Source organism: Camarhynchus parvulus, chromosome 10 (assembly GCF_901933205.1).
Source record: "Camarhynchus parvulus chromosome 10, STF_HiC, whole genome shotgun sequence".
Classification (NCBI taxonomy): Eukaryota; Metazoa; Chordata; class Aves; order Passeriformes; family Thraupidae; genus Camarhynchus; species Camarhynchus parvulus.
Genome location: NC_044580.1, coordinates 11,704,778 through 11,727,821, shown reverse-complemented (window position 1 = coordinate 11,727,821; position 23,044 = coordinate 11,704,778). Strand labels below are relative to the sequence as shown.

The following is a 23,044-nucleotide window of genomic DNA, read 5'->3' as shown; positions in this document are numbered from 1 at the left end:
TCTCAGACATTTGAGCATACCAGTTCACTAGGCTCAGACATACTTAGATCAACACTGTTTTTAGATTTCTTTTTGGCAAGTTTTGCCCCAGTTTTTGGATACTTGTCCTTGGTATGAATGACCTGGATGTATTGGTCATTGCTGCTGTTCTGCGGATCACTGCTGGATTCAATGGAAACGGAATCAGACTCTGTTAGAGATTGCTCCAGCTTTTGCTTTGATTTTGGTTTCACACGTGGCTCAGGATAGTTCAGGTGTACTTTCTTGTAAGCATACGGAGGCCTGTCCAGGTCCAGCTCAAAACCATCATCCCAGGACTTGTAATGCACTCTGGCTAGATCTTTGCTCATTAGAATGTGGCCATCAGCACGATCCCCAATGTAAAACCGTGATGCTGGCCGAAGGTCAGACAGTGACCGAGGGCGATGGGATCTGGTTATGAATTCTTTCTCAAGTTCTTCTTCATCCTCCTCATCTTCACTGGGATGGGGAGAATACATCTGGTGTGGTGTTCGAACCACGTATCTTCTGACGTGGCGTGGATACAACTCAATAATGTCTCCTGCTTCCTCCTTTCTGAAATGCCTTTGGAGTCGGGAGGTAGAACGAAGCGATTTTTTGCGGGACTCTTTTTCATTAACCAGAAAATACCTGGTAGCATATGGTCTGCATCCCAAAAATACAGGAGCCCCTGCCCCAAGGGCATCCGAATTTACCTGCCGAATGGCTTTTCTGAAGAGAGGGTCAGAATGAACATCTTCAGTGTGCTTTTTGAAAGTCACTGGTGTGTACGGCTTTGTTTTGCACAGCTCACTTGCACTCCTATGAACAACACTTGGGTATCTTTAGGAAAGAAGAAAAAGAGAGGAAATACTGATAAACACTTATCAGTGAATGGAAATGAATATAGACGAATTCACTGCTGTGTAAGTCAAAGACTTGGTTGAAAAAGTAGAGATTGTCGTATCTCCACTGTTCCAAATTTTTAGAACCATTTTGAGAAACATATACTAGAAATTAGGAGATATATTTGTTGTTCTCTAGGAAAGGATAACAAAATTGTCCTCTTAAGTTATATTCCCTTTGTATTTTCTTATTGTTCTGAGAATTGTTCTTTATCCACTTGGAAAAAACCCAGCAGATAGTTTAAAGCATCCATCTTACTGATATGCCAGACTGGTTTTTTTTTACAACTAAAGCTGCACAGACATTCTGCAGAGAGTTCCTTCACTCTGTATTTGTTTTGTTCATGGAGATGGTGTCCTGCACAAAGTATTTTAGTTATGTGTCTGAGGGCAAGTCTAGTATTTACCTTTGCTTGAGCTGTGTGTAAACTCCATCAGCTACATCATTTCAAAAGGTTTATAATCCCATCTCTGTTAAGGGAGAATTAAGGATGTGGTGTCACCAATGATATCAATAGTATCTGTGAATGAATCTGCTTTTGAAAAATTCCTCTGCTGTCTTATAGTTCCAGACAGTCTGAATGCACAGCTGTTTTGTAAATAAACAAGTATGGCATGGAGCTGCTGGAATAAATACCATTTCAAAACCAAAGCAGCCTTACCTGTTTGTGATATGATCATTTCTTGGTTTCTGTACACTTGACACAGAGGGAGCTGGTGTTAAAGAGGTCGAAGTTGTGGGAGTTGCATTGGCAGGTCTCACAACATCAGTTGTTGGCACAGCTTGGGGCACAGACTGGGAAATGGTTTGTATTCTGGTGCCTTTGCTCACAGGAGATTCAAAGTTCAAGACACTGCCATTCTTTCGGGGTGTTGAGGACCGAGCAGAAGACTCCTGGCTGATGATATCAGTTTCTTGCTCCGGTCTTTTGTCATTAGCATCCAGATTTTGGATTCTGGCTGGAAAACAGAAATTATTATAGGAACTTTCCAGGTCTCTACATTTAGAAACTGCTGTGCAAATTCAGTGGCTTGAATTCCCCCTTCAGTCAGGGATCCAAGGCCAACAGAACCCCTTGTGTTCAGAAAAGAGAGACTGGTGTCACACTGGGAGACTCGGTGATGAAGGGGTAGATCTTCATACATAGCAAATGGAGTATTTGGGACACAGAGAAATACTGAATGTTGCACTGTACGATTGCAAAAGGGGCAACAAGCCAATTTTTCTTCTGCCTACCAGCCTCTGAATTGCATGCAAAGTCTGAGATGATTTGAATTATCAAAGATGCATCCCAGGTTCTTCCCTGTTGGTGATAAAAGCAGGAGAATACCCAGTCCAAAGATTCCAGGTGAAATCAGGTTTAAAATATGCACAGTGTCTCTCAGTGTTGCCAAGAGTAAGTTAAACTGAGCTCAGAAACCATCTAAAAGGAGGATTCTACAGGAAATACAGTTTTAAAAATGTAATTGTACTTCCCTATATGTATGAGAAATCAAAATGGGTTTACATCCAAATGCTTTATTAATGGTGGCATTTCTAAAGGTCACAGCTTACCTACTGCCATCTGAACCACCTTTTTCTTATCTTCAGTTCTTTCCTAAAATACAATCAGAAGAATGGGAATTTGTAAATTATTATGGATTAGAGAATAAATCCCCTGCTCTGTAAGGATTAAAAATACAGGATTTGTTTTATGTTGTGAAAGACTAGAAGGAACTTTAGAGATTTAATTAGGCTCATACTTTACTGAAGACCCCTCAAATTACATGTAAAAGTGCTTTTCACCATACTTACTGTTTGTATCTTCATTCTCAGTTGATTGTTGGTGAATTTTAATGATCTTGCAATACTTTGTAGGTAGTAGATGAGCATGCTAGAAGTGAAAGGGGTGATATGAGTCACTTCAGACATTGTTGACAGTTTTCCTTTTGAGGGTTTGTAGGTCAAAATGATGTACAAGTTCAGCTGCTGCTCTGTAGCATTTCCTTGTAGTGTAATAATGGATTATTACAATACAAACATAGATGAAAGAAATGACACTGAAAACAGATTTAACAGCAGTTCTAATTTCACCTGTGGTTTTTGCAGGTATTTTCATTGCGTGTGTAACCTGGGATGCATTTCCAATTGGTTTTGTTTTGGTTTTTTTACTTCTAGACAAATAATTTTGACAGACATTGTTTTGGTTTTTTTTTTTTTTCAGTCCAAGGTTACAGAACAGGGACACCATAGTTACAGCTGAATTTGCACAACCATACCAATGCAATTTTGTTGGCTGGCTGAAATAACACCTTGTTTGCCCTGGCACAGATGAGATCAGATCCTGGCAGATTATGGTCTGACAAAATGGATTGCACTGGCTTTCAGACAAGTCTTATAGCTGGATCTCATACCAGAAACAATTACATATGTGCTTAGCTGTCAGTTTGAAGCAGTCAAAAGGAATACTTAAATTTGTAAATATTACATGGCTGGGAGCTTAGAGGAAAAAGTTACAAATAAGAAGTGTTGCTTTGGTCTTTCTGATTTGAAAAGCCACTGGTGGGACAAACTCTGGCTTTGTCTGCAGTTTGCACAAGAAGAAAATGGTACAAAGAAACAAGCAAAACAAAATAGAAGTTTTCAGAGAAGCAAAGTGAATTTCAAACAGCTCAAAATCAATATTATTTCCCAACTGTGAACAATTATTTATAACCCAAACAAGAAAAGACTTCCACTGGAGAGTCGGCAGCAAGTTATATTAAATTAACACTTAAGAGCAGACCATCATAATTGATTTATCTTGTCATAAATATGGATGACAGAGTAGCTTCTTCAAACGACAGACTGAGTCCTGTTCACTGTCAGAAACTGAACTAATGACCATGAAGAAATGGAAAATTTATTTCTGAGGAGTTCTTAAGAGGGAAGAGGTTCTTAAACTTCCGGGAATCATCAGCACTGCAAGCCTTGACACAATGCAGTGCTCTAACAAAGTATCCCAGAAGGAGAAATTCCTTTTGATAGTCTTTTTAACATACTTCCATTCCTGTCTGGTCCATATACCCCACATTCAGTGTTGGAATTGTTGTTTCAGTTATGCTTAATGAAACTACAACAGCGCAATATTTGTTCCTCAGGATCTACATTTGACTCTCCAGAGATAAGGCCAGTATTAATACAATCAATTTGACCTGCCTACAAAAACCAAAGTACTTACAATAACAGTAGTAGTGCAGGGAGGACAACCACAGGACTGCTGATGTAAGTAATCACTGTGTTGAACCATGTGGGAAAATCATTTTGAATTGTTTCAGAAACAATATCATATATTTTTTCTTGGCCACTATAATAGGAGATGTGGGAGGAAAAAAAAATTAAGTTGTAAGGAATCCTGAGTATATTTTTAAAGCAGTGTTGTACTAAATAATAAAAAAAACATGGAGGGTGCTTGCATGCAGACACAAGACAGTGATGTTTGGGAGATTTCTCAGTGGGACATTACATTATGTAAATATAAACTAATTAAATTATCTATATAAAGCAAATCAACTCGGAACTTTGACCCATTTGCCTTATTAAACCATAAATAATAAAATATTGGTAGCAGAAAAGCATTTTCCTCTCAACTTGTTTTGAATTTACATCTGTAATTTGTGTATTATGAAAGATAATAAGTTTATTGTAAGAAAGGGAAATAAAATCCCTGCCATTTTCATTGTCCATCATACCTTACCTGAAGGGGCCGCAGCTTAAGGATGGCTTATATCGGGCAATAGCAAAAATTGTTGGTAACATGCACAAGAACAGCATAAACAGCAACATGGCCAAGTAGAAATTATTGGATCTGCAAGAAGGTGTAACACGTTTCAGATTCTACTTGTCAGAGAGGAAACCAGAGACAACATAAAAGGTGCAATTCTGAATCTACCTATCTGGTTTAAGATCAACACGTCTGAAAGATTAAAATCATTCTGCTATAATTCGAAAGTCTGAACAGAGATGGTTTCAACAGACTCCTAATGATCAAAATTCTATTTGCACTGCTTTCCAGATACCTCTGTTGCAGCCAGAGAACTGGTTACTGCACCCTTTGACAAAAGCTGCCCTCACTGCCCTGTCATGTTGGGGGAGAAAAGAAACAACATCAGAAGTCAATTAATCTTAAATAAATGTTAGAAATAACTGATTATTAAGAATTAAAGATGCCCAAAATTATTTTCATTTTGAAAAAAGAATTAAAATATTCATCATGATAAAAAGAAAAAAGAGAGAATGTGTTGTGCAATGCAAGGGACAAAAGCAGATATTGCATAGCTTTTAAAGAGAGAAACATCAAGAAATAGGACTCGCAACAGTTGACACATATAGGGTATTGTGCTCTGTCAGATTTGTATGGAAATAAAGCATTTATGTTAGGCCATAATAGCTATCTAGGAACATTCCCTGACATATTTTTTAAGTCTTGCACATCTTCAATTACCTTGCTTCACAAACCCTCCAGCTTCTCCGTACCTATGTCTTTTTTCCTCAGACTTTTGCTATCAGTGTTAGTGTGAAATTTGATTGTCAGCTTTTAGAGCTAAAATTTCCTGTAATTTTCTTCATATTGATGGAAGATATTTCCATTGCCTGCATTTGATTTTTTCCTTCTCTTTCATTCTCATTTTGACTCACCGAGATGCTCTGAAAACCTGCTGATGGGGTACATTGCATGTGAGCACAGCCCAGCTCCTCAGGTACATGAGTCCAATCAACTTGAGTACATTGAATGCTGGTAAGCAAGGTGAAAAGAAAGCTCCCATCCTGGAAAAATCACATCATATCATATCATATCATATCTTATCAGTGCTCAGTGTTGCGAGAAGCCATTTTGACAGCAATAGAATAGACCCCAAACCTCACACCTGGTAAACAGATTAATAGCTCACAGATGATCTCTTAATCTAAAAGACTACCCTGTCAATATCCTAATTAAATAGGTTTCATTTAAATAATCCAATTGACTTAGCAATCAGCCAACAAAGGACAAGAAAAAACACATAGGGACTTCATACCAGATCATTCCTTGGTTGTAGACCAAATGCAATACGTTCTCTGCGATTTTGAATTCTCCATATTCTGGCTACAAGAAACACAGTGTAAGATGAATACCTTTATCTTAATCTCATTTTCAGGCCATTTATTAGGTTCATTTGACTGAATCAGTTTGCAGACAGTACATGGCCTGAAACATCCAGATCAAATACCAACTGCTGGCAGGCAGTGGGAACACAGCAAAACCTTCTCTGCACTAGGGATTAAATGAATGTATTCCTCTCTAGTTGACTTCACATCTTTAAGGACAAACAGTCCACAGCCTTTCATGCCAACAGCTAGTTGCTAACCAAGTATTACCCACTGTAATTTTCTTAGAGGGCTGTGTGGTGTTGGTTACTATTTCTTGGACCACTATCTACATTAGTAAAGATGTTACAGCTGCAGAAAAGAGGATGTGGGCAACAACTACGTGCCCTGTGTATCACCTTAGACTGTGGGAACTGCTCGATATTATTTTGTGAAAACCAAACATTTTTTCATCAGAGCCACATGAGTAGGCTTGAGAAAAACATTAATCTCAATGTTTACCCTGTACCCTCCAATTTAAACTCATTGTGAGCTATGCCTTTCTAGATGTGTGCTACTGAGAAATTATTCATCTGTGGAAAGACTTTAAGGACATTTAGTACTGAGGGAAGGAGCCTACCAATCTTCAACATCTTAGCTTGATAAAATAAAGTTTGTACTTACAAACTTGCTTTCTAGATCCCAGCACCAGCAATCGCTCAGATACCGGACACACAGTCCACGGAAAAAGTCAATTAGCAGGATGCTTGCGACTGTGAAAATCATGTCGATAATTGAAAGCTTGAGCATCTCCTGAAATACACATTGTTCACACATGCTGAGTCATTCTGAAAGCAAATGGACTGCATATGGCCCTTTTGCATTTGCAATTGTATTTTTGGCTCAAGCTCAGTATTCTGATAAAATATGAATTGATTATATGAATAATATCCTTTTAAAATTTTCCTGTTTGACTTTTCCCTTACTTGTCTTTGTTCTGTTAAAGAGAATAAATATAATCAAGCTTCCAGGGTGCTTTTTATTGCTTGCAGCAGTAAAATTCTGGTCATGATGGTATCAAACTTTCTTTTTAATGGCTTTCTTTTTAGTGTTCTAAAAATGTATCTAGCTAAACTGAAATGGTTTATTTTTTGTATTGCACCCATTCTTTTATTAAGCTGACTCTTGTAATATGTATTTGCAAAGTGTTTCACCATGAGAAAAATCTTATTATTCAGACAAACCCACAACCCAATGGCATAGGATCATCAAACCATAAAAAAATAGTTGTTTCGTGCTTAAAAGAGAATGTGGTGATCCTATATTTAATTGAGCTTTAAAAATATACAGTTAAAATAGGAAAAATCCAGTTCTATACATCTCTAGGACATTCTGGGGAAAAAACCCAAACATTCAAACACTCTATTTTCTATGAGATTGTGCAGAAAGGATATACAAGAACAGAATCAGGCTAATAAACCTCAGAGAGGTCTTTTCATCCTGATGTTCAAACAAGACCTTTAATATTCCTCATTCTGGAGCAAGAAGCTCAGAAAATCAGAAGCACACTAACATGGTTCTTAATCCAGTGGCCTAGACATGACTGTGACACTGTCAGAGACCACAGTGACATCTTTTGCATTTTTGTGGTTAAAATTTTTCTCTGAATGTATTAATGCCCCTGGAAGTCACAAGCAATGTACTCTTCACATGTAGGGAAGCAAGAGGTGTCATATTAAATCTGGAGATTTTCTGCACCCCAAATGTGGGAACATGGCACTGCCATCCAACTATCCCCATTCCTACAAACTGATGGGATTTTGAAGCCCTTTGTTTTGTTCTCTCTCCCTCTGAAAAAGTGAAGAGCACTTGATTGTCTAGAGATTTATTGAGGCAGAGTACTGATACTGTACAAATGACCAAGAACACAGTCTCAACTTGTTTCAGGTCTGCATCTCTATCTCTTGAGGCAGCAATCTGAATCTGCACAGAGTGCATGTTGCTGCTTGTATGTCTGTATGGTCTTGTTTCTCTGTAAGGCTTAGAAGGATGCACCCTGTTAAAATAGATTCCATATCACAAATCTGTACAGATCTGCCTGTGCAGAGCTGAAGACAGAGACCAAACCTGGCAAAAGAACATTTGAACAGCACTAAACATACTGCACATACTGAACAAAACCAAAAGCTTGTATCTGTGGCTGTAGCACTTTGCACAGTCTTTATTCTTCCTACATCATCCTTAGCTTAATTCTGGAATTGATACAAAGGAAAGTTCTAAAATTAAACACAGCACAACACGATTTTAATTTTTTGTCAAATGTGAATTAAGTGGAGTAAGTTGATGACAATAAAACAATTACATACTTGACCAACATATGTCTCCCAGCACTGATCCTGTGGGTTCTGGGTGTTAAAGGACATTGTTCGGTTAACCAGTGAGTCTGTCAGGCCTTGGGTGCGATGCTCTTCTGACATGACAAAGCCATTTCTCTTAATTTGTACATTAGGAATCGTTACATTGTCGTCCTTAGAAAGAGTGTTGGTTGCTAAGGAGGTGGTAGAATTACTTGCATTGTTGTTCACATCAGAGTCCTGAAATAATAAATGTCCCAAAAGCTACTTTTTAACTGTACATAGGTGCAGATGTCTGCACCTTCTACAGCATACACACACAGGCATTTTTTTTCATATATTTCCAAGCAGCAGCTAGGCAACTGTCAAACAGCTGTCAATGGACAGAGTCAGATGGAACACCAAAGGGGAGGACTTAAAGCTAATTTAGGTAGGTGGAAATACTTCAAATGGATCCAGTTATCCTTAAAAATTAATAATTTAATTAATTAAATTAAAATTAATAATTAAAAAGACTCTATAAATAGTTGTAAATAAACCTTACTCTCTAAACTTGGCAATCCTATCAACCCATAATATTTTAATAAATTTCAAACAAATTTTTATCTAACTTCATATACTTCACAATAAACAGATTTCTGTCTATGAAGTCTACTAGCTTTACAGATCAGAAAACATCAAGTTAAACTTACAGTGACACTCATACTGTCCACTTTATCCAGGAGGGCAATAATTAAACTGTAGAGGTTTCCCAGGTATAGGACAAGAACCCTGAAAAGAGAATAAAATACAGATTACCAGCACTGGTAACCATTGACTTCTCATACATTCTCTGGTTTGGCTGTAATAAAACATGAACCAGAACACACCTCTCCTTTCCTTGTTTTCTCTCCACATATTTTTATACTGGATAATGCCCATACCTGGCAAGCTGGAAGCGAAGAGTGGTCCTTGGATGATACATCTCCAGAGCTGCAACAAGTTCAAAAGCAGAGGGTGCAATCATTGTGATCAGTGACACAACTACACTGACCTGTGGAACAGAAACATGTAGTCTGTGATGATGGTCTTCTGTGGAATCTTGGGTTGATTGAAATATTGCTGAGGTACATGCTTTGGTGATTGCTTTTCTTGGAGGAGATGCTTTAAAAAGTTATTATTGACATTATTAATAACAGTAGTTATGATCCAAAATTATAGATTTGGAATGCCACTCAGGAATCCTTACTCCAGATATTGTAGTTTCAAAGTTCTACTTTATTAATTGAAATTAAAGTTGGAAATATGAAATCATGTAGGAAATATGGTGCTAGCATCTTCCTCTGGAATGGGTGACTGGCTTCTTCATGCCTATTCACTTCCTACTCTCGCTCATTCCTCTGAATGGAAATGGTCACAGAACTTTCAGTACCCCCTGATACTGAATTAGTTACTGTTATCAAAGTCAATTCCTTTCTAGTCCATCAGCCCAGTGTTTGGTCAGCTCTGTCCTGGGTGTAAAAGTAGGTGTGTAAGTGACAGGAGAGATTAAGCTTTGTGCTCACAAAATAGGGACCTGCTAGAACTGCAGTGTCTGTGGAAGGAGCACCTGCACCCCCCTCTGCCCAGCTCAGCTGCACTAACACCTGGCTGCAGAGCTGAGGGAGCAAGCGCACCAAGGCAGATCCAGTCTGCCCACTAATTCCTCATTTCTCCTGGCTCATCTCTTGCTATTTACACCTCTGTGCACACTATTGCTACAGAAAGCCCCCAGACAGCAATCCTGCTTCTAACACAGAGGTGGCATACAGACAGTGTACCTCATTTTTTTCCCAAAGAGTCAATTCCTTCTTGGTGCGCTCCAACCTTTGGGATCGATCCACAACAAAGTAGATGATGTAAATACTTCCAGCAAGGGACAGAAGCACGAGGATGTTTGCAATAATTCTTAAGCTTATGGTCACTGCCCTAAGAAAATAAATTATACAGCCTTATGACACCTTGGTAATTTCTAACAGGGTTTGGAAGTACAAGACAAGCAGATTAGCACTGGTATCTGCATTGAAACAGTGCTTTGAAAAGTATCTCTAATCTCATATACATACAAGTTTTTGCTTTTCTTCTTTTCCTGCTCTTCCAATATAGCTTCCTTGAAAGAAACACAGCATTACCATTTTAATAATGTTCAGCGAAAATAATGCACATATCTTTCACAGAAATTAAAGTATACTAATAAAAAAACCGTCACATCCTGGAGGTGCAAGCAGATAAATACCACTGTCCTCATTGATTTGTAGCACTGATATGTGATATTAAAAAGTAGTAGAGATTTCTGAGAAACAAATACACAGTAATCAGGTACTTGGGCATTTTCAGACATGCATGTTCAAGGAGATACAACAAGAGGGTTACGCTTCCAGATTTTTTGGCAGGATGAGCCTTTAAAATCTGGGTGTCAATTATATAATACAGTACTGCCAAAGGTTATCCTCAGTCACTGAAATAACTAAATATCATAGCTTAATAATTTACCTTTAATTTACTATTTGAAGTAATTTTTGTTCAATGATAATGAGAATACACCAAATTTGGGAAATAAGTTACTTTTGATAAAACCACATATGCTCTTAAATTCTAGATGCAAAACATCTATATTTTTAACAGTTTTCTAATATTGAGAGACTTGAAATATGTCCCTCCATTTGTTATGGAGAGATGAAATAAACCATAGAATCATAGAATATCTCAAGTTGGAAAGGACCCATAAAGACCATCGAGTCCAACTTCCTGATACTCAGAGGAATACTTAAAACTAAACCATTTCACTAAAAGCATCATCCAGATGCTCCTTGGACTCCAACAGGCTTGATGCCATGACCACTTCCCTGGGGACCCTGATTAATAGCTGATAAAATAAAGAAGAAAGAACAATAAATTATGTGCAGAAAGTTATAAACCAAAGAGAAGATATAAAACTTGTTATCATGTAAAAAAGCATCTTGTAAAATATGAGCTGTTGTACATGGATTCCCTGAGGCATAAAACTCTTCCTTTGCATAAAAACAATTATACATTCTATAAATTTATTTATTTTCCTGCCAAATCAATTTGATTCCAACACTCAATGAAATTTCATCACTAGCAGATTTGTTTCTGGTTATCTAACTTCTTGTCACACATACAGGCACATTAAATAAAACTCTCCCAAGGAAGGACACAATGGCCTTGCTGGGATGTCAGCAAATACAATGTGCCTGTAATACCACACAGATGTGATACTTGCCCTCCCCTAGGCAAATAGGTATGCAAATAAAAACAAAAAACCAATAGGAAGTGCAAGGGGATGAGTGGAAAAACTTACATGGCTTACAGTTTAACAAATAAATCAACTTGAAATAATTCAAAGGTCAGTTGCTCACCCTGATGCTGTTGACTATGGCAGCAGCTTTGCTCTCTGCAGCCTCAGGGTTTCCTATCAAATAGTCCCAAGCACAGAACAGTCTCCAGCAGAAAGTGTAATTTTCATCAGAGGCACTTGCTAAACTCATTCTTGAGTTCTTTGCCATTCTATAAAAAAATAACAGGTATTTGACTGCTTCTGGTGTGTGAAGATGGTAATAAAGGAAGTCACTGGTTTGCTTCATGGTTTTCAGATGTTTATACATTCAGAGCACCAAAGGTTGCAGAAATTAGTATCACTGTTGGCAGCTTTCTGAAGAACATAAAACAGGGTGAGGTGCAGCTCATGAACTTGACTTTACATCTAGAGAGAAATGACTCACTGTGGAAGGGCATTTCAATATTTACAGTCTTTACAACTGACAAATAAACCAAATAAATCTTACTAAATGTGGGCTTATACCTATTTCAGTTTGAAAACCTCTAGGTAGGATCCAGCTGAAATATATAATCATTAAGATCACTGTTACAGTAATTAAATCTATTTTGGCATAACTAGTGATTGTGCACAAGGTCTGTTGGTTTGCTGTACTATTTTAGACCTCAAAATATATATTGCTGTCAAATAGAAACCCAGGGCCATTTCACAGACCTTGGGAAAAAGAAAGAAAACCCCTCCTACTCATATCAGGTGAGCAAGGTGGCAGAATACTGCAAAATATAGGAAGTGAAATGAAGATTAATAGCTTATGAAAGAAAGGGCATCTGAAAGGACAACGTTAAAGGGGAGCTGTACACAGCTAAGCAAAGGATCACTGAGCTAAGTCAGAAGAAAAGCTGATCCTATCTAGAAATTGCAGATGTGTAGATCAGTGTCAAATATACCAGTGACCCTTGGCACAAACAAGTAGGTAGATGAAAAATAAATGAAAAGGGAAGGCTTGACCTCAAAACTGAGACAGCACTGAAAACATCCCTGGCCTGCGCTGTGCCAGATGAATAGGTATCCAGAAGGGAAGAGAAAGCAAGTCAGGAGAGAATAGAGTGACCTTGCCCCTTCTCCAAGCATTGCACATCCCTGGATTTATGGCCAGCTCAGGCAGTCTTGTTCTCTCTGCTAAGTAACTCCTACTCCTTCCCTTTCACAGCAAAGAAATTAAGCTTACATTCCAATGGGCTGCCACGTACCCACTAAAGCAATGCAAATGATTTTACACCTAGGATGGCACTTTAATGTTTGTATTTCAATAGAGGGGAATATGAATAATGCTGAAAGCATTATACTTCAAATATAAATTTCTGTCATAGCAATATTTCTTACAGAAAAGAGGGGAAAGGACTTTCCACGGGTGTCCAAGACAAAGCACAGAGATTATCTGTGCTGCCCTTCTTTTAAAGGCTGGGAAGTGGAACAGAGAGTGAGGATTACAGCAAGATAAAGGGCAGTCTAGAGCTGAAGTCATTCTGCCTCCATGATAATAGCAGAGGTGAATGTGTTAATAGAACTACACAGAATAAATACAGAGGAAGTGGAGTAAATACCATTGCTGATTGCCTGAGCACACAGGTTTATGAACAGCAGTAAATAAATGGGCAGTCTTACTTTTTTAGAAGGATGATGAAGCTGTAAGCAAACACAGCCATTCCAACAAGGAAGTAGGCAAGAGGCAGCCGGTATCCAGCTTTCCCAATCTTCCTGTCCCGGCCATAATAGCCATAAAACAGAACAGAGTACTGGAGGTAGCCCTGCAAAGACCAGAGCCCATCAGTAAGAGCAGTAACCAACAATTACAACAGAACAGTGACAGCAAAAAAACAAGGAGTGGTTTGAATCTTGCCCCTAGGGACCAGATGGTGTCCAGGTCTTGAGCAGATGCAATGTGCTCCTTGGGAATGGTCTTGCTGAGTGTGCTGCCAAACGGGGCTCCGGCCAGGAGCTGCAGGAGAGAGAAGAGGTCTCAGTAGATGAGGAAACAAGAGGAGGTCTCAGGAGATGGAGAAAAGAGAGGAGGTCTCAGTAGATGAGGAAACAAGAGGAGGTCTCAGGAGATGGAGAAAAGAGAGGAGGTCTCAGGAGCTGCACGAGCCCATCTGAGCCAGGGTTGCACAGTGGAACCCATCAAGAGCTGCCCCACATGGGTGGCGCTCTCAGGGTAGCAAGTACTGTGTCAGCACTGTGCCAGCTTTAAATCCATGCTTTCAATGGGGGCATTTTTAAATTAAATGGGGCAGTGCTTGATCTCAAAATGATAGTTCAGGATTAAATTTACTTTTCCTTAAAAATTGAAAAGTGAATGTGAATACCTTTTTTTTTTTTTCTTGGTTTACTTTTTATTTCTTCGAAGGGTATTTACCTTTTTATTTTGTGCAGTGAGAATAAAAGCAGGTATTCCCATGTGTTCGGAGAACACTATTAAAGCACAGGGTAGGTGAGGCAAAATAATGTTTATGAATAATTTAACCAAGTTAACAAATTGCCTTACTCATATGCAAGAACTAAACAAAGTTGTGGCTGTTCAGAACTTGTAGGAAATGCTTTCTAATGGATAATAATCCCGAGTCTGGAGAAGGATGCTTTGTTTTTCTTAGTGTCATTTAAACTTCTCATTAGTGTAAATGACACTAATAGGATTTAAGTGTACTCAACACCCACTACATCTTTCAAGAATAGGTTCTTTATTTTAGCAATCAGATAAAAACATATTCTCTAAAAACATTAGTACCAGGCTGACAAAATACAATGGTGAACACTAATAGAGAAAGTCTGTTATCCTTTGGCAGAGAAAAATCTCTTAGTAGGGGAATTTATTTTAAATCATTCATTTTACAGTGTACATTTCAAACAGATGCATGACTTAAAGTGTGGTGTTTGTTCCATTGAGAAAGGCAAGTTTATCAGTAAGTGCTTCTCTGTAAATATGAACAGTGTGTTCTTACCTCTGGTAGGACTACAAATGCTCCTGTCATTATGGTGAGGACAATATTGATTCCAAACAGCCATCTCAGGAAGATGAAGTAAGAGGCAACGCCAGACCCAAAATGACCTTAAACCACAAAAACCATTATGTGACCTGCCCAGTCTATAACAGTTTGTGTCATTTATCCATGAAGTACTTGAATAACAGGCCAAGCAGAAAAATCTTTCTTATGGAAGGCATTCAGCAAACCAGAGAATTTTTTTCATTTTCAGAATCCCAAAGGGACAAAACTGACTTTTTCAAACGTTACCCCCCAATTAAAACCATCAATGAGAACTGTGCAGTTTCTGAGGCACCAGCCTCAGAAAAGATGAAAAAGCAAAATTTTAATAAAAGAATTCACTGCTGAAAATATGCATTCAACTCCCTCCCAAATATTTAATTCAGTACATTTAAAAAAATACATAAAAAGACTCAGCATTTTAGCAAGTGTTTTACAAACACCATGAAATCTTTATACTTACTTTCAATTTTCTTTATTCTCATTTCCCAAGGAATAAATATTACCACAAAATTGTATGCAAGTCGAATAAACTTCTTCCAAAGCTGAGAAAAAAACAGAGAATATGACACTTCTTCACATGGAAAAAAAAAAATGAAGTGCAGAGTATTTTGCTCATGTCTTATCTTCTATCACAAGAATTGCTACAAACATTGATGACTAAGGTCTTATTAGGAGCATAATGCCTCAAAGGAAATTCTCTTAGAGGAAAAATTTGCTTTTTTATTCAACAGCAGCAAATTTAACTACTTTATTCTCAGCTGTATGTTGTGCAGCCAACACCTGCAGAAATCCTGTGGTTATATTTTGTAGAGTCTTTATTCAACCTCTATTTTTGCATGGTCAGATGCTCTTCCTGCACACATGGGGGAGAAAAAGGAAAATCCACCTGTACAAAAGTGAGAGCAGATTTTGAGTTGTTGAGTTAGAGCTATAACTTCACAATGTCAATAGGAAAAAAAAATTGTATTCCAGGCATTATAAAGTATTTTTATTACATCTAGATATTAAAATCCCACCTATATTTAAGGCATTTTAATAGCAGTGGCAATATTTTATCATATCATTTGATTTCCTAAAATTAAAGAGGAGTAAATAAATGTTAATTACTGAAAATATATTTACTCCCTTTGGCCAAAATTAATTAATGCTTATGATTATATGTACATTTAATTGCATGAATGGGAAGTATTTTAATTTAAGAAATTTAGATGCTGGGAACGGCATGGGAATTGCTGGGATTGCAAGTTTCAGTAGAGGGTTCACAGAGCTGAGAAAGGACTCAAGCACCTTGTTCCAGCTGTATTACAAATTTATAAAGAATAACAAGGTGTCCACAGTGAAGCATAATTTACTAAAATTATTATTTGAAGGCGATCATCTCTTTTCCTCCCTACTATGTAGTTGAATTGGTAATTTACAATTTTAGAACCGACAGAATGGGCATCTGGCTTTAACTGGGGAAAAAAAACCAAAAACAGCTACAAAGAAAGTGTAAAATAATTAAATTGAAAAAAGAAAATGGCTTTCAGTGTCAGGATATTAAAAATGTATTTTAACTTCAATTTTCATAAATAATACCATGATTGGACTCTCCAATCATGAACACTATACATCTACAAGCTGCATTTTGTTCTTAGCACATGTTCAACCACTGAGTTCCTAATTTTGATGATGTAGTGCTTGTTTTGTTGTGCTACAGTTTTTGTCTCCTTGGTCACCATGTTATTCTGTAAGAAAATATGTGGGAAAAAAATCTCTTCCAGTTAAAAAAAACAAAACAAAACAAAGCAAAACAACAAAAAACCCCACACCAAAAAAGGCAGCTCATTCTGTTGCTGTTGCTGAATTTAGCCCTAATGTAAAGGCTATTCCCCTAATTTGTGCTAGGATAAAAGAATACAGATCCCCTACATGTAATGAGTGGTACTAATTAACTGCTGAATGACATCCTTGTGCTGAATGTCTTCAAGCAAATACAACAGAGGCAATTAGATTAGACACAAACTTTTATTCACTGTGAACTCTAAGATAAAAGCTTTTGTGTTTGTATAGGAAGAATTGTATGAGCAAGCACCGAGCCCAATCTCTGATTTACTGATATTCTGATTTAACATTTTTCTTTCTAGATAAAGTCTTAGTTCCACTCATATCAAAGGCAAAAAATAGTGGTTATTTTAACAGCATTTTTACTTCACTGCATTTGCAACACATGCAAAGGCAGAAAAAAGAAAACTTATTCTTTCTACATTGGAAAGGGCTTCTGGGGCCAGCATCTCAGAGCACCAGACACATGGGCAGCTCTTCACTTGTTCACACGAATAAAATGCATGGTGTTCTATCGGCCTAACCCTGCCTTTTTGAATTAAGATAAATTAGTAATTAAAAGTCTACTTGTTATCATGACAAAAATATTCTTGACTGCTTAGATGACTAAAGAATTCTTCTCTTGGTTGCTTATTAAATACAATATGATAAATTTCCAGAAACTCAGGCCAGTGTCTATTTTCAGTGGTGTAAATAGATTTGCTAAGATTTGATTCAAATTCTCTGAGTACAATGCAAGCAAAACTCCTTCTTTAATAATGTATTTAACATAAGCTATTGTAGGATTGTCTTCCAAACTAAAAGCTAGACACATTTTTCATACTAAGCTATTGAACTGTGGCCCCAGTTTGTTGAAATTGCTCTTCAGAGGATACTGCATCATGTTTGTTGTTATCCCTTTCACATCACCCCCTCTAACAGGCATCAATATTTGTAGGCTGTCTGAAAAGAAAGCTTATACTGCATTAACAAAAGGATATTCATCCCTCAACACATGAAATTAGTCTGCAAAAATGTAATTACTAAAATTACAATGGAAAAGAGAAGAAGAAGAAAAAAAATAAAAGATGCTTTTAACTGCTTTTTTCTCTCTCTACAGTCCCAAGCTGAAGTATCAGGAGTGCAGAGCAAGCACACACTTCTCTGAATCAGAACTGCAAATGACTATCGGTGGGAAGCAGAAATTTCAAAGAAATTTCAGAGATTTGAGACCAAGCAGCCTTACCTCTGCCCCAGCAGCCTGGTACCCTCTCGTTCTGGTGAGCCTCCCCTCGTACTTGAGCACGATCTCCTTGGCTTGCCTGCGCGACACGGGGAAGTCAGTCTGCACTGCTCACACCTCTCATTCTGCACAAACAGCATCTACCAGAGGGCTCAAATGCTCTGAAATACAACCATGAGCTGTCCCACCATCAGCCCCTAACCCAGGCAATGCTTTTTTTTTGCTGACTATTCAGCTTTTTACTGATACTTTAAAACCACTCAGATTTTTGTCTGAGGGAGCTCGGCATTAAAGATGTTGACTGCAGGGACAGCTTTCTATTCCTTTAATTTATTTATCTGTCCTTTTGTTTTAAAGTCTTTCTTTTAAAATGGTAGAACTCAAATGAGTAAAATAGCAAGATCCCCTTTATAGTCTGGTAATCTCCTGTGGATACTGACGCCTCTTCTGCAGGTATGGTCTTGTGAGATGCAAAGAGGTGCATGTTCATCTGGCCATACACAGTCTTTGACTTCAGCAGAAGGTGGATTGGGACCACCAAGATCTGATCGAAAGGAACAGGAAAGCAGGAAGTCACAGACTCTGCCTAAGAGAGAAAAGCCTCTCTTTGCTTCCCAGATAACACAAGGGCTCTTGGTAGGGCAGAGATTCCTCATGGCTACAGTGCCATCTGAGCACCATACAGGGCTTGGACAGAAAATGCCCAATCAAAAGGGCAAAAAAACCCAAGCATCACACAGATCATGAGGTGAAAGGCCTGACATAGTTTAGACAGATGGGCCTGAAGAGAAATGCATTGGAAGAAATTCCAATGAATTTCTTTAATTGGAAATCTCAAATTATAATAATTGAAATCCTAAACTGTGAAACATGTTTTTACTACACTGACCATACTTTTTAAACTTACAAGTGTCCAGTATTTACTGCTCTTACCGTATGTTTCCTGAAGCTATGACCAGCTTCTGTTCTAATATCATGTAATTACCTTAAAAAGGCAGGCTGGTTCTTCTTTTTGGGACACAGTGAAACAATTTACCTTAAAAACAGATTATGGAGCATTACCAACAGCCTTCCTTGAGACCAATGAATAGCTGACAGTCTCTTTTAGTAGTTAATAGCCAAAGCATGATTTCTTGCTCTTTTTTGTGCTGTGACTTTCTAAAGGGAGCCACAGGCATGCGCCAGAGGCAATTTCACTTACAGACTGTCCACCCAGAGGCTGCTGTGTTCAGCCAGCCCTCAGATCTTCCCAGAGCATCCTCATGGAACATTTTCCTAGCAGCTCTAAATCATTCCTGTGCTCCCTGCTGAGGCTGGAAGCACTGTGACAGTCAGTGATCCTGAAAAGCTCTGCACAGGCACCTTTACCTGAGCACCCTCAGCTTCTGCCTCATGGGCCACGGCCGGCAGCGGATGTTGGACATAATCTCCTTCTGGTACTGGATGTTCTGAAAGATCTGCTCTGGGTCATGACTCTCAGCCTTCTCTTCACCAGCATCATCTTCTGAGTTGCTGGCAGCCCAGCACACACCCCACAAGAGCAAAAAGGAGAAAAGTTATTGCTGTGGGATTCCCAGCAAAGTGCTGATTCGCACAGGATCCAACCTCTTAGAGCACTGTAAGAACGAGGGAACTCACATAACCTTATTGTTTTAAAGTTGATTAATAATTTGGATGGCTTCTCCATCTCCAGGACATACCTCTTTCCCTCCCCACCACTTGCTGGTCAGTCATAAATTATCCCCACTCCTGACCATGAATCCCAGCCTTTCTTCTCCAAGAATTTCCAGCCATTCAGCTTGTAGATCACGCTAGCAAGACCCTCTGTATATTTTTCTGGAACAAAGTGCTGTCTAAACATTTCCAGAAAGAGCAGATAACATTCATTTATTAATCATACCCATTATTTTTATTTCAATAATGATAAATAATGATCATTGTTAGAATGAGGGGAGCAGGTGATTCAGTCATGGTCAACATTTAATCCTGTTCCCTGCTGAGGGGCACAGGGGTGTGGGACCCCACATACCAAGAATTACTTGTCCCTGTGAAAAGATTCCAGTGCTTTGATGCAGATTTCTGTGGATGATTATTAAATCATCTTTTCTGATGCTGTCACCACATTTGCTAAGCTACAGCTCTTGCAATTCCCTGTTGGTCTATGAAACAGCAGCAATATTCATTCTTACAGAGGCTTAGGTCTAAAAACCTGTGGTGACTGTCTCTCCCTGAATGACACGAAGGGATCCAAAGTACTGCAGCAACCACCAGCCAGGAACTTTCCCAATTGCATGGCTATGTACTTGCTGGGGAAGTTCCCTGCAATTTTGCTGAAAAGGCAGCCTTTTAATCACTTAGAAATAAATCATAACCTGAACCATGCCATGGAATAATATTTGGGGGACATACTTCATCAGACCACTAATCCATTAGTCTGCACTCCTGTCCCTTCAGTCCTTTGGAATTACTTTGCTTTACTGACTGTGTTTACGTTTCAGTATGAAATGTGTCTTTGACAAAATAAAGAAAAACAAAGAGGTTCGAAATACATCTTAAAATACAGAGAAGAATTTTTCTCACGCTCATTTCCATGCTACCACACTGTTACTCAAACCAGACTACCTTCCCCAGCCTGACACACACTCTGTCTGCACGGCAGTGAAAAGACAAGCTCCCACTGCTGTGCTAGACAAAGCAGACTGTCCCTTGAGGAGAGGGTGGATCCCTTACCTGTGGGGAGGCTCCTGGTAGGTGTAGATGCCAGTTTGCCGCTTCACCGTGCGCTGCTTCTTGCAGGACTTGGCAGCTCTGGGTGCAGGGGAGCCTAGAGCTGCTGCCATGGAGCAGGTGGGACTCTGCAGGGCTGGAGGCAGCCTGCAGCTCGCTGGGCAGGCGTCTCAGCAGCAGCCAAATGTTATTAAGCAGAGAGCAGCGAGTGCTGCGAGCCCTGTGGAGCAGAGGATCATTGCCCGCTGCTCCAGCCTGGAGAAGCTGCTGCTGCCTGGCAGTGCTTTAAAGCCACAGCACACTGCGGCCCCACCACTGCCCCTCCAAGGCCAGACCAAGGTGGAAGCACAGTTCAAAGTAGGCCCAGCTTAATTCACAGCCAAGCTTGCCTTGTTGTGGATGAGGGACATCCCTCTGAGTGACACCCGGCACACTGCTCTGGCTCTGGGTGGTGTTACAAAAAACACTCTGTAGGTGCTGTTGGTGTTTCTGCTTCCTGCGCTTGACACAAGGTTCTTGCTCAGGAAAAGCAAGATGGTGTTTGGGCCTTTAGCAACAGAGAAACATGCAATGTCATTGTCCCACAGGGCTTCCAGTTTTAGTGGTGGGGAGTTCCCTGACACCCTTTCTATGGTCAGCATCGACACAACCTCTCTGTCAGCATCTCTGTGATGCTGGCCTTGGTTGCCATGATAGAATAAACTGCTCCAGGTTCTGCTGGGGCCGGGGAAGTGAATTTTAAGTGCTTTTCTACATCATAGAAGTTACAGATATTCTAATGCTATTATTAAAACACAGCAAAACAGACCAAAAATACTAGATATTAATAGTTCCTACAACCATAATTTGATGCTCAGAAAGTGGGAGTGAAAGGAAAAGTTTGAAGAGAGTTTTTACTTGTTCCTAACTTGGTATTTTCTCTCCTTAATAGCTCTGCACACAGTGCAGCAACAATTTTGATTGCATAAATCAATGGTCTGTTGTAGTTAACTTTCGCTTGCAGCGTCCGACAAAAAGAACAGTTAGTTCTTGCTTCTAAATTTCCTGTAGAGAATAGCACAGGCTGCTTTTTCTCTCCATCCTGCATTAATCTAAAATACTACCACTTAGTGAAAAGCTTTACTTTTTTACTGCTTATTGTCCTAGACTGATTCAGATAAATAACTGAAGGGCTAAGTGGTCACAAGCCTTATCTTTTGTTACAGTATTGAAACAGTAAATTCATTTGGTGCAATTCACTGAATTTCTGAGATGGCAAATAAGGACCAGATAAATATGATTCTGCATTTCCAAAATGTATCTCACAATAAAGTCTAGAGTTTGCTTGCTGGGTGAAGCTTCCCTAGAAATCCGAGTTCCATTAGCACAAATCAGAATGGTAAAGAAATGCCCCTGTTCAGAGTTCAGCTGTATTCTGCACCACAGAATGTGCCATATGCATGACTATTAAAGCCTAATAAAACCCACTTACTGTGTGGGGCTTTTTCTGAAAAAGCCAGATTTTCTAGTCCCAACTTCACTCTGAGCATCTCTTGCACCCACCTCCTTTAGCCCCAAGAGAGACTGAAGCCTCTGGACTCCAATTTTCAGCTTACCATGGATGCATCACAGAAAAATTTACTTTTTTCTGTACTGTGTTTTATTTATTTATTTTTCATTTGAAGTCTGTAAAACAAGGGCTATTAGAGCTTTGACATCTCAGCCTTTCTTACCATTCCTAAATCCACAAACCTGCGAATGGCTTTCCTATTTGGCTTCCAGTTCACATGACAAAGAAAACATACCACTACCCTATCTCTTTCAGACCATTCATCAAATGAAAGCAAACAGCCAAAAGGAATAGATATCAGCCCAGAAGCACATCTCCATTAAAAGTCTTATCACCTCTTCCTAGCTGGAAAAACAAAAGAGCTATTCTGGATGCCAGGAACGCCCTTCAGAGCTTTGATGCTCACAGAACTGCAAACACACCCACATCACCACTTTTTTTGACATGCCACAAGATATATTTTCAATTACATAATTTAAAAGCAGGAATATGTTAGTTCAAATGTCCTTCCTTGGTTGTAGTTATTTTCCTTTACATCTCAGCCAGTGGCACTGGGGCCAGGTTCTGCTGCCTCAGCTCATGAGGATGAGTGCCCCTCTGCTCTGGCCACTGTACCACAGTCCATCAGCTCCCTGCTTATTCCAGCTATGTGCATAAATGTATCTCATGTTGCAGATAAACACTCACCCAAAAGGCAGGTTTTGACACAGTAATGGCCTGAATTCCCCGGAAGATATAAGCTAGATCTCTGAAATCTGCAGGAGAGAAACAGAGATATGTCTCCTTCTGCACTATCATTCCTGCCTTATAGTTTTCCTTGAGATTTTAGATGCCCTACTTTTCATCTAAAGGAATCACAGTGAAGAAATTAACATCATCTATCGTTCCTAGAGATGACTATTTCACAAATAAAGCAGTATTCTTCAATGTCTTGATGTTACAGCTCTACCAAACCCATTAAAACACTAACATTATTGATTTACATGGATTTAATTGGCTAGTGTATGTTAATGTGTC

The 23,044-nt window shown here is 38.9% G+C and overlaps 1 protein-coding gene across 1 annotated transcript; it reads right to left on the bottom strand.

The window, feature by feature from the left end:
* Positions 1 to 2: 2 nt before the first annotated feature.
* TMC3 (transmembrane channel like 3) lies at positions 3 to 20,591 on the bottom strand. Its single transcript, XM_030955171.1, has 22 exons — positions 20,482 to 20,591; positions 19,120 to 19,263; positions 17,755 to 17,830; positions 15,166 to 15,247; positions 14,661 to 14,767; positions 13,562 to 13,660; positions 13,327 to 13,469; positions 11,744 to 11,891; positions 10,430 to 10,473; positions 10,145 to 10,292; positions 9,269 to 9,378; positions 9,038 to 9,116; positions 8,358 to 8,585; positions 6,676 to 6,804; positions 5,943 to 6,010; positions 5,563 to 5,691; positions 4,622 to 4,732; positions 4,106 to 4,231; positions 2,701 to 2,779; positions 2,461 to 2,503; positions 1,568 to 1,865; positions 3 to 843 (listed from the first exon to the last, which is right to left on the bottom strand). Exons 1-22 carry the CDS (start codon positions 20,589 to 20,591, stop codon positions 3 to 5), a joined length of 3,342 nt encoding a protein of 1,113 aa, XP_030811031.1.
* Between the last annotated feature and the right edge of the window lie 2,453 nt (positions 20,592 to 23,044).